Below are 14197 nucleotides of genomic sequence, written 5' to 3'. Positions count from 1 at the left end.
CTCTGCCCGAGGATCTCAAGGTACGTGCTGGTGTGTATTGGACTAAAAGTTCAGAAATATAACAAGGCGAGAGGCCATGAAGAGCTTTAAAAGTGATCAATAGAATTTTAAAGTCAATTCTAAAACATACTGGGAGCCAGTGTAATGAAGCTAAAATAGGAGTAATGTGGTCATATTTCTTTGTTCTGGTTAAAAGCCTGGCAGCTGAGTTCTGGACAGTCTGGAGTCGATCAATAGATTTTTGGGTTAAACAGGTGAAAAGGCTGTTGCAATAATCCAGGCGTGATGAGATGAAGGCGTGTAAAATGGTCTCGGTGTCCTTAAAAGTTAACATAGATCGAATTTTTGCTATATTTCTAAGTTGATAAAAACATGATTGAACAAGCTTTGTGGTATATCATCAACTTTAAAGTTCATATGGCAAACTATGGCTGAAACACTTCCAGCAGTTAGAGAAATAAAGCTAGTCGCTTATTGCGTCTGTCTGCCGATTAGCAAAGGTCTGCCATTTAGATCACTACAAGAGTGGTGAGAGTGAATTTAAACAACAGAAACAATAAATTTCTAAATGTTTTTTCTGAATGCTCAGAGCATGTTAATATACCTAAAGGCCAAAATATGACCAAAGTCACTATGGTTCACTCATCAAATATCAAGACAAGGCGAGAAATGGCCATCAGCTATCCTGTGTAAAACATTAATAGGTTGGCAACATTGGGGTGCTAAAGCAAGGTTCATGCAATTGCCATTATGGTCATAACCCACCACACCATAATCCACAATCCCCCCAAAGGGAAATTGGAATTTTAGTTTAATTAGTTTAGTTTTAAGGATGGTGCTAGAAGAACAATCAAGAGAACACCGAAATCAGTAGGAATCCTCATCAGAGACTACAGACATTCAACATATTTAATAGCAAGCTCACCAAAAGTTATTAATAAACAGTTCTTGTTCTGTTCAAAGGAGCTGGACAGATCAACAAACAGAAGCACCAAAAGTGCCCCATTACAACCTAATTGAGGCTACTGTTCATTATTCTTGTTTGGGGTTTTTGTATACCGATCAGGTCACAAAAGACCCACAAAACTAAAGCATGAGCTCATCCAATCCAAAACTGTTTCCTGACCAGCAGTGAGCAGACAAATCTGTCACCAATTTCTCATTGGTTAATTTGGTGTGAAACATCACCGGCCAGGAAGGCAGACATGAGCGTGCTGTGTGTCAGGTTACATGGATTCTGGAAAGTCCAATTTCCCAAACATTTAGCCTCCCAGATGTCTGACGCTGGTTTGATGAGATTTCTAGGGGAAAAAGGCCCTTTCGAAAATCCCTTTTATCGAACGTCATTTCATTTACTCACTCCCCTGACTCATCCCAGCCCTCTGGAGTTATGTGCCCAGCAGTGTGTATTCACTTTACAACCACATTTGACTCCGGCTTTCCTTGTGTGGTTTTTTGTTTTGTTTTATCACTTCTGCTAGGAAGCCGCCAGCTCACTAGATTTAGGGGAACATGTCTAACTTTACACACACACTGACTGAGTCATGTCAGAGCAATAACATCAGAAAGCATGACTGGAGGAGGACTATAATAATGCTAGAGGGTAAGCTTTATAGCTTACTATGCCAAAAATGTCAGGTCACTAGTTTGCAATCCTGTTCATCCTGTTTTAAAGGATTCCGAACCTGATGGCATGTGTTTTAGTTTGCAGTAACATTACTCTTCTGGGCATTGGGTAGCAGCATGCATTGATACTTGGGGACGCCAAAGTCAGACAAAGTTTTTACCTAATAGTTATAATATAATCAAATGTTATTATGGGGGACTTCAGTGTAATTGACAGTACATGTGCATTGTACCTAGCAGAATCACTGCAATCAGAAAATGCTCAGTTGTTGTACTTTTCTTAATGTAACTGTATCTCAATCTGTGAGTGTGTAGCTCGTGCCAGGATCTTTCTACTCAATATCAGCCCAGTAATGGCCCGGTTGGGCTTTAGGTTCAGGTTCAATAATTAGCTTTGGGGGGGAAACTGCATACCCAATGTGTCTTGTGTATGTTTGTTTTTTTATTACATTACATTTAGCTGACGCTTTTATCCAAAGCGACTTACAATTGCTATACATCAGAAGTCGCACGCCTCTGGAGCAACTAGGGGTTAAGTGTCAGTGCTCAGGGACACATTGGTGGATGTGTCGCAGTGGGAATCTAACCCAGGTCTTATCCACTGCGACATCCGCACACCATTTTTTTTAGCTTCTCTCGCCTAGTTTGACAACTTCTACAATGTTTTACGTGATATTGACCAATAGCAGCACAGAAGACTCCCCTGTGCTCAACGCTCATTTGACTATCAGCCCTGGGTGTGACGTCACCCTCAACACCCAATATTCATGCTGCTACCTGCAAACTAACACTCTTTCTACATGATGGTAAGGAAAAAGAAAGGCCCTAGTGAAGATGAATGGTTCCACTTTCCTTCATTAAAGTGTGTTTACATACAGCAGGTGGGAGAGTAAAGTCAGACCCTGACACCTCCATCCCAAGTACCAATATACTTCAAGGTCTAACGTGCAGTCTGCCTTGTCTCGCAGCCGAGTCACAGCAAGAATTTATCACTCTAAGATTGCCTGATACGACACAGCCACTATCTCGAAAAGGCAAAATAACACAAATCTGATCCTGTACATAAGTAGCAAAGTAGCAAACAATTTCAAACACACAGTCTCAGTAACACCTGCTAATGTGTAAACTAGTGTACAATACCCACCCACTCAATACCCACTATTATGTCTTCACATAATTAAACAGCAGGGGGAGAAAGATTGAGAGAAGTGGGAGAGACGAGAAAAACACGGACACGGAGAGAGGGTAAACTAAATTTGGATCTGTGTGCAAAAAATGTGTGTTTAAGTGTGTTCTTTATGTGTACTGGGAGAGATCTGAATGAAAATTGGCAGCTCGTGTGTGTGTGCAGAACAAACAGGGCTGGTGGGTTTGAAGTGATGCACTGAGGGGGGAATTTTGCTGATGACGCACATAAATGTTGGTCATCCATGAGCAATGACCCAAGTCTCACGCTGAACAAAAGCATTAGTTTAGGGTCATACCAATACAGCCCCAGTGCATTAAGTTACCTTCGGGAGTGTAGGGGCCCACACATAAATCATGAATTGCGTTTTGATGTATTCTAATTATTTGAACATCCTGGTTTGAACGCAACCAACTGCTGAGAAAATTGGGAGTTTTCAAGACTTCTTGGAGGATACAGAAATACATTTCCTGCAACCTTCTCTCAATTAAACAGTCAAAGGAAGACAAACTCATTTTATGATTAGTGCTAATAAGAATAAAGCTATCCTTTCTTTCACCACTCCATTGCCCTTTTACCACCCCACCCATTCAGCTCTTTGTGTTCATTCCAAGAACCTCATCCATAAACATCAGAGCATGTTCTCGACATGCTGCTCATAAATCAGTGCGTCAGTAACATCAATGCATTCATTCACATCAACGTTCAAAGTGAGACGCTGGTAGAGTACGCATGCAGCACTAAATGGGAACATTCTGCTTGTTCCAGGACAATGGATGGTCCCCCCGTGGTTCTTTCTGCTTGTTTGTGGAATTTTATTAATGGAACATTACCATAATTGAGGTGTATCACTCACTATTTAATGTGAGGGTGTGGTAGAGAAGGCATGCTGTGGTTTTAAACAGGAACTTTCTTATAGGACGCTCGTGCTTTTCATGCCGTTACCCATGGTGCAGTTTGTGTTTAGTTTGGGGAAGCAGGCTCATTAAAAAATACCAGGCATCTCCTAGTCACGAGAAAAGAGCCTAATAATGCTACATTTTTAGGTAAACATCAGAGGAAATTGCATGATCCCTCTATTAGTAATTTAAAAAGTCTGAAACATCTGAAAGTTGTAGAAATGTTTGCACTTTTATGAAATACAACATTAATCATCAAAGGAAAGAGCAGAGATGCTACATTATTAACATACACCATAAAGCTCCCTTAAAATCAATATATATATATATATATATATATATATATATACATATATACTGTATACTATATGCTGTACAGAATACTGGGCAGACACATTCATCTCTAATGGTTGACAGCTTATGAATTTAACGTTTCAGTATGATTTGACACTAAATACATTTTCTTTGAGTTAGCCAATTATATGTGCAGTCACCTTATTATATAATTATGCTTATACCAGAATCTGCGTTTTTCCAGCGTAAGCTGTAGATCAAACAAAAATCGCACATGCACCGCTTATTGACGGCTGTGTGTCTGGCCTCTCCAGACGAGCATTCGCTGCAAGGCCCATTTTGGCAGCCTCAATCCTGTGGTGTGTGTGTAGATTAAAGCTGTTGCCTCCAGATACTGCCACCTTCATCAGGCAACATTTACAGATCATTAACGTTATCAGGTTCCTTATTAGCAGTGAGTTTGAATCTGAAATATTGCCAATACTGTTGTTGCTTTTTTCTCTTTGACATGAAATTCTCCCCCATCGTCTTGTCGGTCAACTCTCCTTGCTCGTCACATGTGATAAATTAAATCGAACTCCTGCAATGTGGGTGCTGATAAGCGAAAATGAGCTAAATTCATTTCTATTTTTGTTTTTAAGTGAAGAGGGAGGTGGGCAAGTAATGCAATCGGTTTGTAATCAGTGTTGAACACTGGTGTGATACAGATAACACCAACTACTGTGGCAAGCTTAGCACAGACCTATATGATGTCAGTTTTGTAAGAGTATTTTATTCATTTAAAAAAACAGTTTTTTCCCCCCATTGGCCAGTTTGGACAAACCGATTTACATGTCAACCCTTATTTGGCTATGAGCCTTGTATTTATATCACTCTTTACGTTTGATTTTTTAAATATCATAATAAGTTCTGATGCAATTAATCGAAGGGAACACTTCAGCTGTCATCAGGGGGCAAAGTATTTTTCATAATTTGTTGGGGGGGTCAGGTGGGACAATGTGAGGAAAAACTCACCACACAAGCAGAGGAGTGCAATAAGCTAGGTTGGTCAAACATCATGCTTAAGTTAATGTAAAGGAAAAGTTTTCGGAAAACATTTTCAGACATACGTGTATATACTTTCTTGCCAACAGTTAAATGAGAAGATTGATACCACTCATGTACATGTCTGTACTACAAATATGAATCTACAGCCATCAGGTGGTTAGCTTAGTTTAGCTTTAAGACCGGGAGCAGGGGGAACACCTAGCCTGGCTATATTCAAAGGTTGAAAAGGCCTTTTCCCTTTGATTTTTTGTGTTATATATCTTTAATGTGCATTAAATAGGTTTGCAAAGTGAAAATGCAAAAGTTCAATTCAAAGGGAGTTACCATCTCCCACAGAAAACACTGCTGCTGAACTACCTGAAAACAGCTCGATTGTAGTCCAGCCTTTACTTCCATAACCTATCTGCATCATGATATATTAGCAGTACATTGCTTTGGCTTAACAAAAGCAAAATATGCAGCATGCCACAAATACCCGCATGTCGTTCTGATTCAGAAAAAATTTCCAGTATGCAACAGACCAGTCTGCATCGCACCCATAATGCAAAGCACTAGAATGGTCACAACAACCTTTTGAAAAAAATGTAATATTTATTTAATCAGGCAGTCTCAACAAATGGTCACATCGAAATGCCAAACTGCACCTGTTCCTGCGTCAGTGGTGGACAAGGAGGAATGTATCTGCTCTGTCTATGATAACAAAAAATACACCTCAACGGTAGATTTGACCTATGCATGTTGTTTTCTTATTGCTGTCTAATATCAAACATTAGCTTAGCATGCTTAACAAGCGTTATGACTTTGTCATGGGGACCAGCTGTGGCCTTGTCCTTCTTACACAAGATTAAATTATTTATTAAATTGGAAATAAATATTATAGTGGTACTTACATTCCTCTCACTGTGATTAGCCTGGCCTAGCCAACCACAAAATAAATCAATTTAACAATTTAATTCTGCATACTACTATGAATTGCAGTATATAGTACATACTGCACACTGCAGACACAGGTTCCGAATACAGACTAAGATTAAGACTTACTAATAAAAAGGTAGCTAACAAAATTAACTCTACTCTGCAAGCATCCCTCTCTCCTAATCAGACATAAACAACCAGTCTTGTGTCACTGCATTTCCTGTTTGCCATTAGGAAAATAAAATGGCAACAAGGACACAAAGTGCAGCACTGGCACTGTGTCAGTGAATTACTGCTTGCAAACACACACACACACACCTATGCACACACACACAGATGACAGACAATGTCTAGAGCCTCTCTACACAGCTACCTCTGCTGCAATCAATTTCAATCTTAGTGCTGCCAGCCTTCCTCTTATTATGCCAACTTTGTCTCTATGTCTTGCCGCAATGCCCCATAAACAACATCATCTGCCTGGTGCACAAGCCAGCCAATCAGAGAGCCAGACGCCGGGCTGTCGTTATCTGTCTTTATTCTCACATTGATATGTCCAGCTCCTTAGGCACTGCAGTCTGTCACTGCTAGTACTACTGATGGCCATTTGGGGGGGGAGGGGGGTCACAAAATCATGTGCTACCAACCTGATACATGCTATCACCTGTCATTGATATGCTCTGCTATAAGGAAGGGAGGGTTCACACAATACCCCCCAAGTTCTACCATCCATTGTGCAGGCACCTGAACCAATGAGTAGGAATCACTGGTGCAGCAACAAGGATGAGAAGCCTTGCTAGCTAATCCCCAGCAGACAAGACCAATTGTCTTTACTTTATACCTGCCTGATCTATTCTTGGTTAATGTACAGCTAATAAAAGTGGGTACTCCACCAATTTTACAAATGAAGATCAGCATGTGTAAACCTTTGTATAATGTCTGCTGTGGATGTGCTGGGGGTGTGGAGTTTAACAGACATGGGGGTTTACCAGGCAAAAAGGGTCCAATAAAGACATGAAGTTGCATTATGGGAAAGGTCAGATCCAAAGATTACAAAGCTTGAGCCGTGCTATGGACTGATGCTGCGTTCATGACACAACGGTGTTATCGACAATACAGGTTTTTTGACTTGTAAATAGCGGTCACGTCAACATCCAAGTTATAAATAATATGGTAGACTTGGACTTATTATTATGTGCCCATTTGCCAATGTCCTTTGTTCAGTGTAATCAAACCCAAACATCTCTATATATATTAGTGTCGTGTTTTTAACCCTCACACATCCAACTGTTGTCTGATGAAGTGAACGATCGCAAGCTGTTACCTTGGGAACCTTATCTGATGACATGAACACACAGCAGAAAGATCTATCTCTGTTTCTGCTTTGAATTTCTTTTTTTTATCTGTCTCTTGTGAGTGCCACAAGGCTGCAGAAGTGCACTCCTAAATTGCTGCAGAGCGCCTAAAAGCAATGAGGGGAAAATACTTGTTTTTAACAGTGGAAGATTTTAAATGGGTCAAAGTTGACACACTTCCCTACTATGCCAAATGTGCATTATTTTTGCTTTATGAACGATGATGTGTAAATGACTTATGCATTACTAATGGCTTTATGAAACAGTCCCTAATATGTGATATGGTTCAGAATCTCTAGCTTCAAACTAAAAAGTATTTTTTTTATAAAACCAGTAAGAATCTTCTTATGAATCGCTGGTGCCACCCAATCCCAAGGATCTGTTAGTGGAAAACGCGGAGGGGATCACAGGGGACTCTTCATCTGATGATCAATAGAGTAAAGGACAGAACACAGGGTGAAGGGAGAGATCTGAAGGGTGGAGTATTCAGTCAGGCATCTCCTGTTTACGTCATATATGCACCAGTGTGGCACAGCTGCAGAGCAACTTCCTGTTAAGCACACCCATCCAGAGCACACACAGACACTAAATGAAACAAACACCTCAACCCCCCAACTTCATGACCCCCCTGCCTGCTGTTTGACAGACTGAGCGCAACACCCTGTAATTCTACCTCCATCAGTAGCTACTGGCCATCCAAAGACACGCCCAGGACACAATTTGCTTGTCGGCATCGGAGCAGAAGTACAGCTGAATTTGTTTATTTAGGCAAAACCTGTACATGAGCAACTGTCAGTCATCTGCACATTTTGTGATGATGTGATGAGCCACCGTGGCTGCATGCACCAGACTGACCGAGGAGAGAAGAAACTATTAATGTAGCTGTGAATGAGAAAGTTGTGTATATAAATGTGTTTACTGTTAATCACACATGTGCAGCAATAATCTGTCTCTTCTCTTTGTGTGTAAATCCATTTCTTAGAAGAATTACAGCAAGCAGTCGGTGTTTTATGACTGTGGACTTGTTGCAGATTGTGCAAAAACATCTGTGACATAACCCACAAGTTCCTGGGGGTGGACATTATGCTTTGTGGATATTTGTAATGCCATCCACCATATTTTTTGAAGTACTTGAACCACAATAGTCATATTTCCTTCCATGTCTCCTTCTGCTGGGAATTATTCAGGTCAATTAGCTCTCTGAAATCTGAGATCACCAAGCTGTTAAAGTAAATGTTCCACGTTTCATTGAATGTTTTACATTGTAGGGGGAAGTACATCGCCGTCAAACAGTCAAAGAAAAAAAAAAGCATATGCTCTTTTCTTTTGGTTGCTATGATTTTTTTTGTCTTCCTTTTTTGAGTGCTAGTTTGTGGTCACTGAGTCTGTACTGTGGGTTGGATCTGTCTCTGCTTTCTATCTCTGACAGATGAGAGATATTCTGCCAGCGTCTGTTAGAGACACTTCTCCAGTGAAAAACCATGGTTCTCTGTTGAGCTATCTTTAATATATTACTTGTTTACTTATTTATAATCATTTCATGTATTATTGGTATACATTTTTAAAAAGACATCTCAAAGTTTTTCAGTGGAAAAGTTGGGGGATTTTCCACTGACTTTAATACAGGTGGTATTTTCTTTAAACTACAATCTAGTGGCCATTGGAGGAACTGCAGATTAACAGGACACTCCACAGGTCCAAGTCAATTATTCATGACAGGGAGCACTGCCTGTAAACACTGTTGTATAATGTCTTTTGTGGCTGTGGAGGAGCTCTGTCGGGTACAAAATACCTGATGATGTCATCACAGCAACAGGTGTTACATCAGAAACACATTTATGTTACATAACTTTTTAACAGGCGTTACAAATTGAAAGACATGGGCAGGGAGACTAACAAAAGACACCATCAAGGTGTATTAAGGGAAATGTAGGATCGTTTTCGCAGCTTACATCAGAGACTCCTACTTCTTTCTAATTGTGACACCAGCAGCTCTGTTTGCATTGGAAAGACAGCAAGCCTCCCGTTGACTTCTACTGCACTGTAAATGTATATAAATATGAAAAAACACAGTTGATTTTTTAATGCCTAAGATGTGGGCCTGGATCATACAGTATCTCCCCCATGCCCCAGTGACCAGCACCACACAAAAGGCAGACAGAGGCACCTTCGGGTGTCTTCAGATGGTTTCTTAACACCATCCTAAAATAAGCATTTAACGTGTACATGGCATGCCATCACTTACAGCCTGTCAACATCAAGGAACAGCTGTCTGTCAGCAAGGCGTCGCAGCTCCGATACACAAACTGAAGTCAGCTGCATCCTGTGATAAGGCTTGTGATTCACACTTGGTATAAACAACCTTTACCGCAGAGCAGGAAGTAGACTGGTCAAGGAGGAGCTCCAGATGGCTCCATACTGTTAAAAAATTTTTTTTGGTTTTCTGGAATTACTTCTTTGTTTAATTTACAACATTTACTGTACATGGTGAAAACAGTCACGCGCGGGTTTGGTGTGTGTGCGTGTGTGTGTTGTTCCCACGTGTGTTTCATAATGAGGTGTGTGTGTACAAACACTTGGGTGTGGGTGGGATGTTTGTGTTTGTGTGGCAGAAGACATTACGCTGTAATTACTGTCCAATTAAAGTAGGGCCCACCCCACACGCACTGGCATCGAAACCCACACATGTGCACTCCTGCTTACTGACTCCCCCCCTCCCCCAATACACAAACACGCACACACGCACACCGGGCAGCACAGCAGCACCTGTTGCTGTGTGTCCTTGTGTAACCCTGCAGTGCGGTCGCAGCTCATTTCAACCCAGATAAAGAGACTCTGTTTGGATTCAGTCGCGCTGAATTTATCACTGACAATAGCCAGCTATGATTATTTGCGTGGATGGCTGAGTCTACAAATAATAAGTGAAGCAGGAAGAGCTGGGAAGAACTGAGCCAGCCCTTTGTAAAATTTAAATTGCAGGCATTGCTCTCTGTAGTCTTGGCTTCATGGTTTGGACAGATTCTCTTTGTGCATTTGTAAAGTGATAAGAGTGATAAATGACAAGTCACTAGTTATGTACAGACAAAACAGTAGCCTGTGTAAGGGTGGGGTTCAAACATCCTAAAGATTATTAGTAGAGGTGTGACATGTCATATTGTTTGCAATAAAATTTTTAATATGTTTGATGATGGTTATATTCTGATCTAACAAGCATGGCTGAATGCCAAAGTAACATTGCTATGTTAAGGGAGTTTGTTTCCAAAAGGGGGAGCAATTTCAGTATTGTGGAAGTGGTTTTGTTACAAAACATCAGATGTACAACAAACCACGGTACGATGTAACAAGACTGTAACAACAAAAGGTGGCAATACAGCAAACAACCTGTTATTTCATTGTTATGCAGATGACCTGCAAATGTATCTGCCTATGAAACCTAATGACAGTTAGGTTGCCTGCTTAATGGCATTAATGATATTAAGTTGTGGCTCTCTCAGAACTTTCTTAATCTGAATGAAGATAAAACTGAGTGTATTATCTTCAGTACTAAATGCATGTCAAACAATCCAGCTTTAAGTCTGGGAGCTTTGACTTCACGCGTAAGTAAACTGTCAAAAATTAGGCATTTTCTTAACAGGCACAATCTAGAAAAGGCTATTCTTGCCTTTATTAGTTCAAGGCTAGATTATTGCAACGCTCTTTATGTTGGTCTAAGTGAAACATCCATCTCGCATCTTCAACTTGTGCAAAATGCTGCTGCTCGCTTTTTAACAAACAAATCTAGAAGTGCACACATCACTCCCGCTCTATTTACAATACACTGGCTTCCGGTGCGTTTTAGAATCGATTTCAATTCATTTTATTGTTTGTTTTCAAAGCCTTAAATGGCCTAGCCCTGGAGTATTCGTCCGAGCTTTTAACTTTGGGTGGGCAAAATCGGCTGTTGCAGTCTTCTGATCAACAGGCTTTAGAAGTCCCGAGGTCGGGGTACAAACAGTGGGGCGATCGGGCCTTCGCTGTTGCTGGCCCAAAACTCTGGAACAAGCTCCCCCCTGACAATCGCACTATAGCGGATGTTATTCATTTTAAATCAAAACTTAGAATGGTTTTTAATATGCAGTAGTGGTGCAACAACTTCCCTCTTCTTCTGATCATTTTAGGTAACCTTATCTGGCTTACTGTTTTCTAGGCTTCATGTATTTTTCTTGTCTTTTATTGAATGCTGTGTTGTTTATTCTTGGTTGATGTAAAGCACTTTGGACACCTGTTGGTTGCTGTAAAGTGCTATATAAATAAAGATAAAAAAACAATCCCAGGAGGACAGCTCAAAAGCAATTTTTGAGTTCTAAATCAAATTTTTCCGTGTTTGGTCATATCACCAAGAATATCATTATCGCAGAAATACCCTGAAATATCGTCAGCCACCCCTAATTATCAGAAACAAAAATTATACAATAATGGAGCATTAGTGTTTTGTGGCAATACAAGAGGTTTTTATGTCACTTAATTAACCAGATAAATGAAATAGATGAAACAGCATTCACTTAAGTGATGCAACTAAAGTTACTTGTTTTTTTCATCTTGAGATGCGTACTGTCTCCTTACTGAAATGGGTATTATGGTGACATTTATTGTGATTGCTATATGAGGCATGATTTTAGTGAGAATAATAACTAAAAATTATTGTGAAGACTATTTGTTTAAAGTACTTCAAAAAGTCAAAGTTTGCAAAAAAAAAAAAAATAGCAGCCTTAAACCTTTTATTAAAAAAAAAAAGTTAAAATAATCCCCACATAGCTAAGCTTTGTGAACACTTGTTGATAGAGCAACAGCTTGAGAACAAATCCATTTCTTCACTTGAAACAATTATGATTATGACAAACCAAACTGATGAACTGCATGAAAAAAGTGATTGACAGTGAACTGGACACTGGAAACCAAGGGCAGACTTCCTGCTGGGTGAGGAGACAAAGGCAAAGTCTTTGTGCTGGAGACTCACTGAGGATGATGAGAGCTCAAGTTCTGGCAGCTCAGCCAACTATATTCAACCGAAGGACACCTTATCATCAGCATGTGAACAAGGAATGTCTGACAGCATGATTACTCGCACAAAAACATCTTTCCTTGATGCTTATGATGCTGAAATTATCATATTATGATGTCCTTAGCGTTTCCATTAAAACAAGCTCACATTTTGGTGACAATTTAATTTGATTTTTTTTTTTTCTAAATAAGCACATATAACTGGCCCCTTTCTCTTTGTTTACTTGTAAAATCAAACTGTGTCTTTGACAGTCAACAGATAAGAGTCAGATGACTAACATTTCCAGTTGTTTGGCCGACATAGAGTGTAACGTGGTAAACAATAGACTGCGGAGTTCCCTTTCTTTCTCCATCCTTCCACAGGAGACTCTTTTGTGTTGTTCACCCACAGAGGAATGGATGACACACTGCTGAAATCTAAAGGGGAAACATGGCTCTCTGGACTTTCTTTAACAGTCAAACTTGGAAATGATTTTAGATACTTGATTTGAAGTTCAGTCTGGGACGAAAAAAACAGGCACTGGCCCTTTAAGTGGAGAACCTGCTGGAGGAGTCCTTAGAATAAAGAATCCAAACAAGCACGTAGGTGAATAAAATGTAGGCTAATGTAGCTACTCACCACCGCTGACACACACAGGGAAGGCATCGTCCTGATTTAGAAAACACAGATGAGGGTCGCGCAAAGGTCCTTGTCCGGGTTGTGCGCTAGAGAAGCACTTCTCATCCCTAGATGCTTCTCATCACCATCCTGGAGGAGAGAAGCTGAGCCGGTCTCTGGCGCAGCGGCACTCTCAACTGCAGCGTTTTATAGTCCGTGTCTCCAGGTGAACCGGTTTCAGATAGTACGGGATCAGGGCTTGGTTCAGAAAGAACGCTGTGGTAATTCCCATAGCGATGATGGATGAGGGCCACACTGGGATCGCCGCCTCGCCCCGTCCAGGCTTGTCAGTGTGCAGTGCGGCTCTCCGTCAGTGCTGCAGAGCGCCACGGACACTGCCGCGGTGACGTCGGGGCAGGGGGGGGGGCGGGAGAGGGATGCGTCGCAGCCAATCGCAGCCCCTCTAAAGCCATGCACGTGTGCACTGTATGGAGAGAGTGTCTTGCAGGTGAACCCAGGTAGCCCAGAATGGCGTGCCCTTGGTGAGCTGTGAGACTACAGTTTTATATTCTCTGTCTATATATAGGCTACATATCGTTCCAAGTTTGTTGTCTCTGTAACTAATCAATCTCTGAACCACAGGCTACTGCTGTACATATTCTATTTCTACACTGTGAAACTACCTACTGCGACCTGTGCAGTGAGCAATGTTCCATATCAATCACATCTGCACATAAAAGGTGTATAAAGTGTACACATAACTCTTATTCCTATCTTTCAATTTCTTTTATATTTTTCTATTTGTGTTAAATGCTTTCCTGTCTGTTGTGCTGTATCTGGAGCTGCTGCAGCAGGTGAATTTCCCCAGTATTGGATCAATAAAGTCTATCTAACCTTATCTTATCTTGGTACCCCCTCCAGACAGTTACCTACTTTCCATCTTTCCTAAACTCAAACTCTGCTAGCAGAGATCAATTTTCAGTAAGAGTTAAGGAAACTATGATCATTTTTTTTAAATGCAGAAAGGGCATAGTTTTGAGGGGAATAGTGATCTCCCAACAGGGGGAGCCCCCTTCACAAAGACGTTCATTAAAAGTGTGTAATGTACAATGTCTCTAAAGTAATGACATTTGCAATATAATGAGTTTACTGTAGTTACTGATGCAAATAAACCTTCAGCAGCATCAGCAAAGTTGAATAAAGTATTCTGAGTTGTTGTTTAACTTCTATATATACATAC

General features: G+C 40.6%; 1 protein-coding gene across 2 annotated transcripts in view; it reads right to left on the bottom strand.

Annotated features, from left to right (window-relative positions):
• tnfrsf21 (tumor necrosis factor receptor superfamily, member 21) overlaps positions 1–13319 on the bottom strand; it is a 56437-nt gene extending 43118 nt beyond the window's left edge. For both annotated transcript variants that reach the window (XM_046060431.1, XM_046060432.1), the window contains exon 1: positions 12979–13319. In XM_046060431.1, the coding sequence (XP_045916387.1) occupies positions 12979–13005 (27 nt within the window). In that variant the 5' untranslated portion in view covers positions 13006–13319. The remainder of the gene's footprint in view (positions 1–12978) is intronic.
• Positions 13320–14197: the final 878 nt, after the last annotated feature.

This window comes from Micropterus dolomieu, linkage group LG10 (genome assembly GCF_021292245.1).
Source record: "Micropterus dolomieu isolate WLL.071019.BEF.003 ecotype Adirondacks linkage group LG10, ASM2129224v1, whole genome shotgun sequence".
NCBI classification, from domain to species: Eukaryota; Metazoa; Chordata; class Actinopteri; order Centrarchiformes; family Centrarchidae; genus Micropterus; species Micropterus dolomieu.
This window is presented reverse-complemented; position numbering and strand designations above follow the sequence as displayed.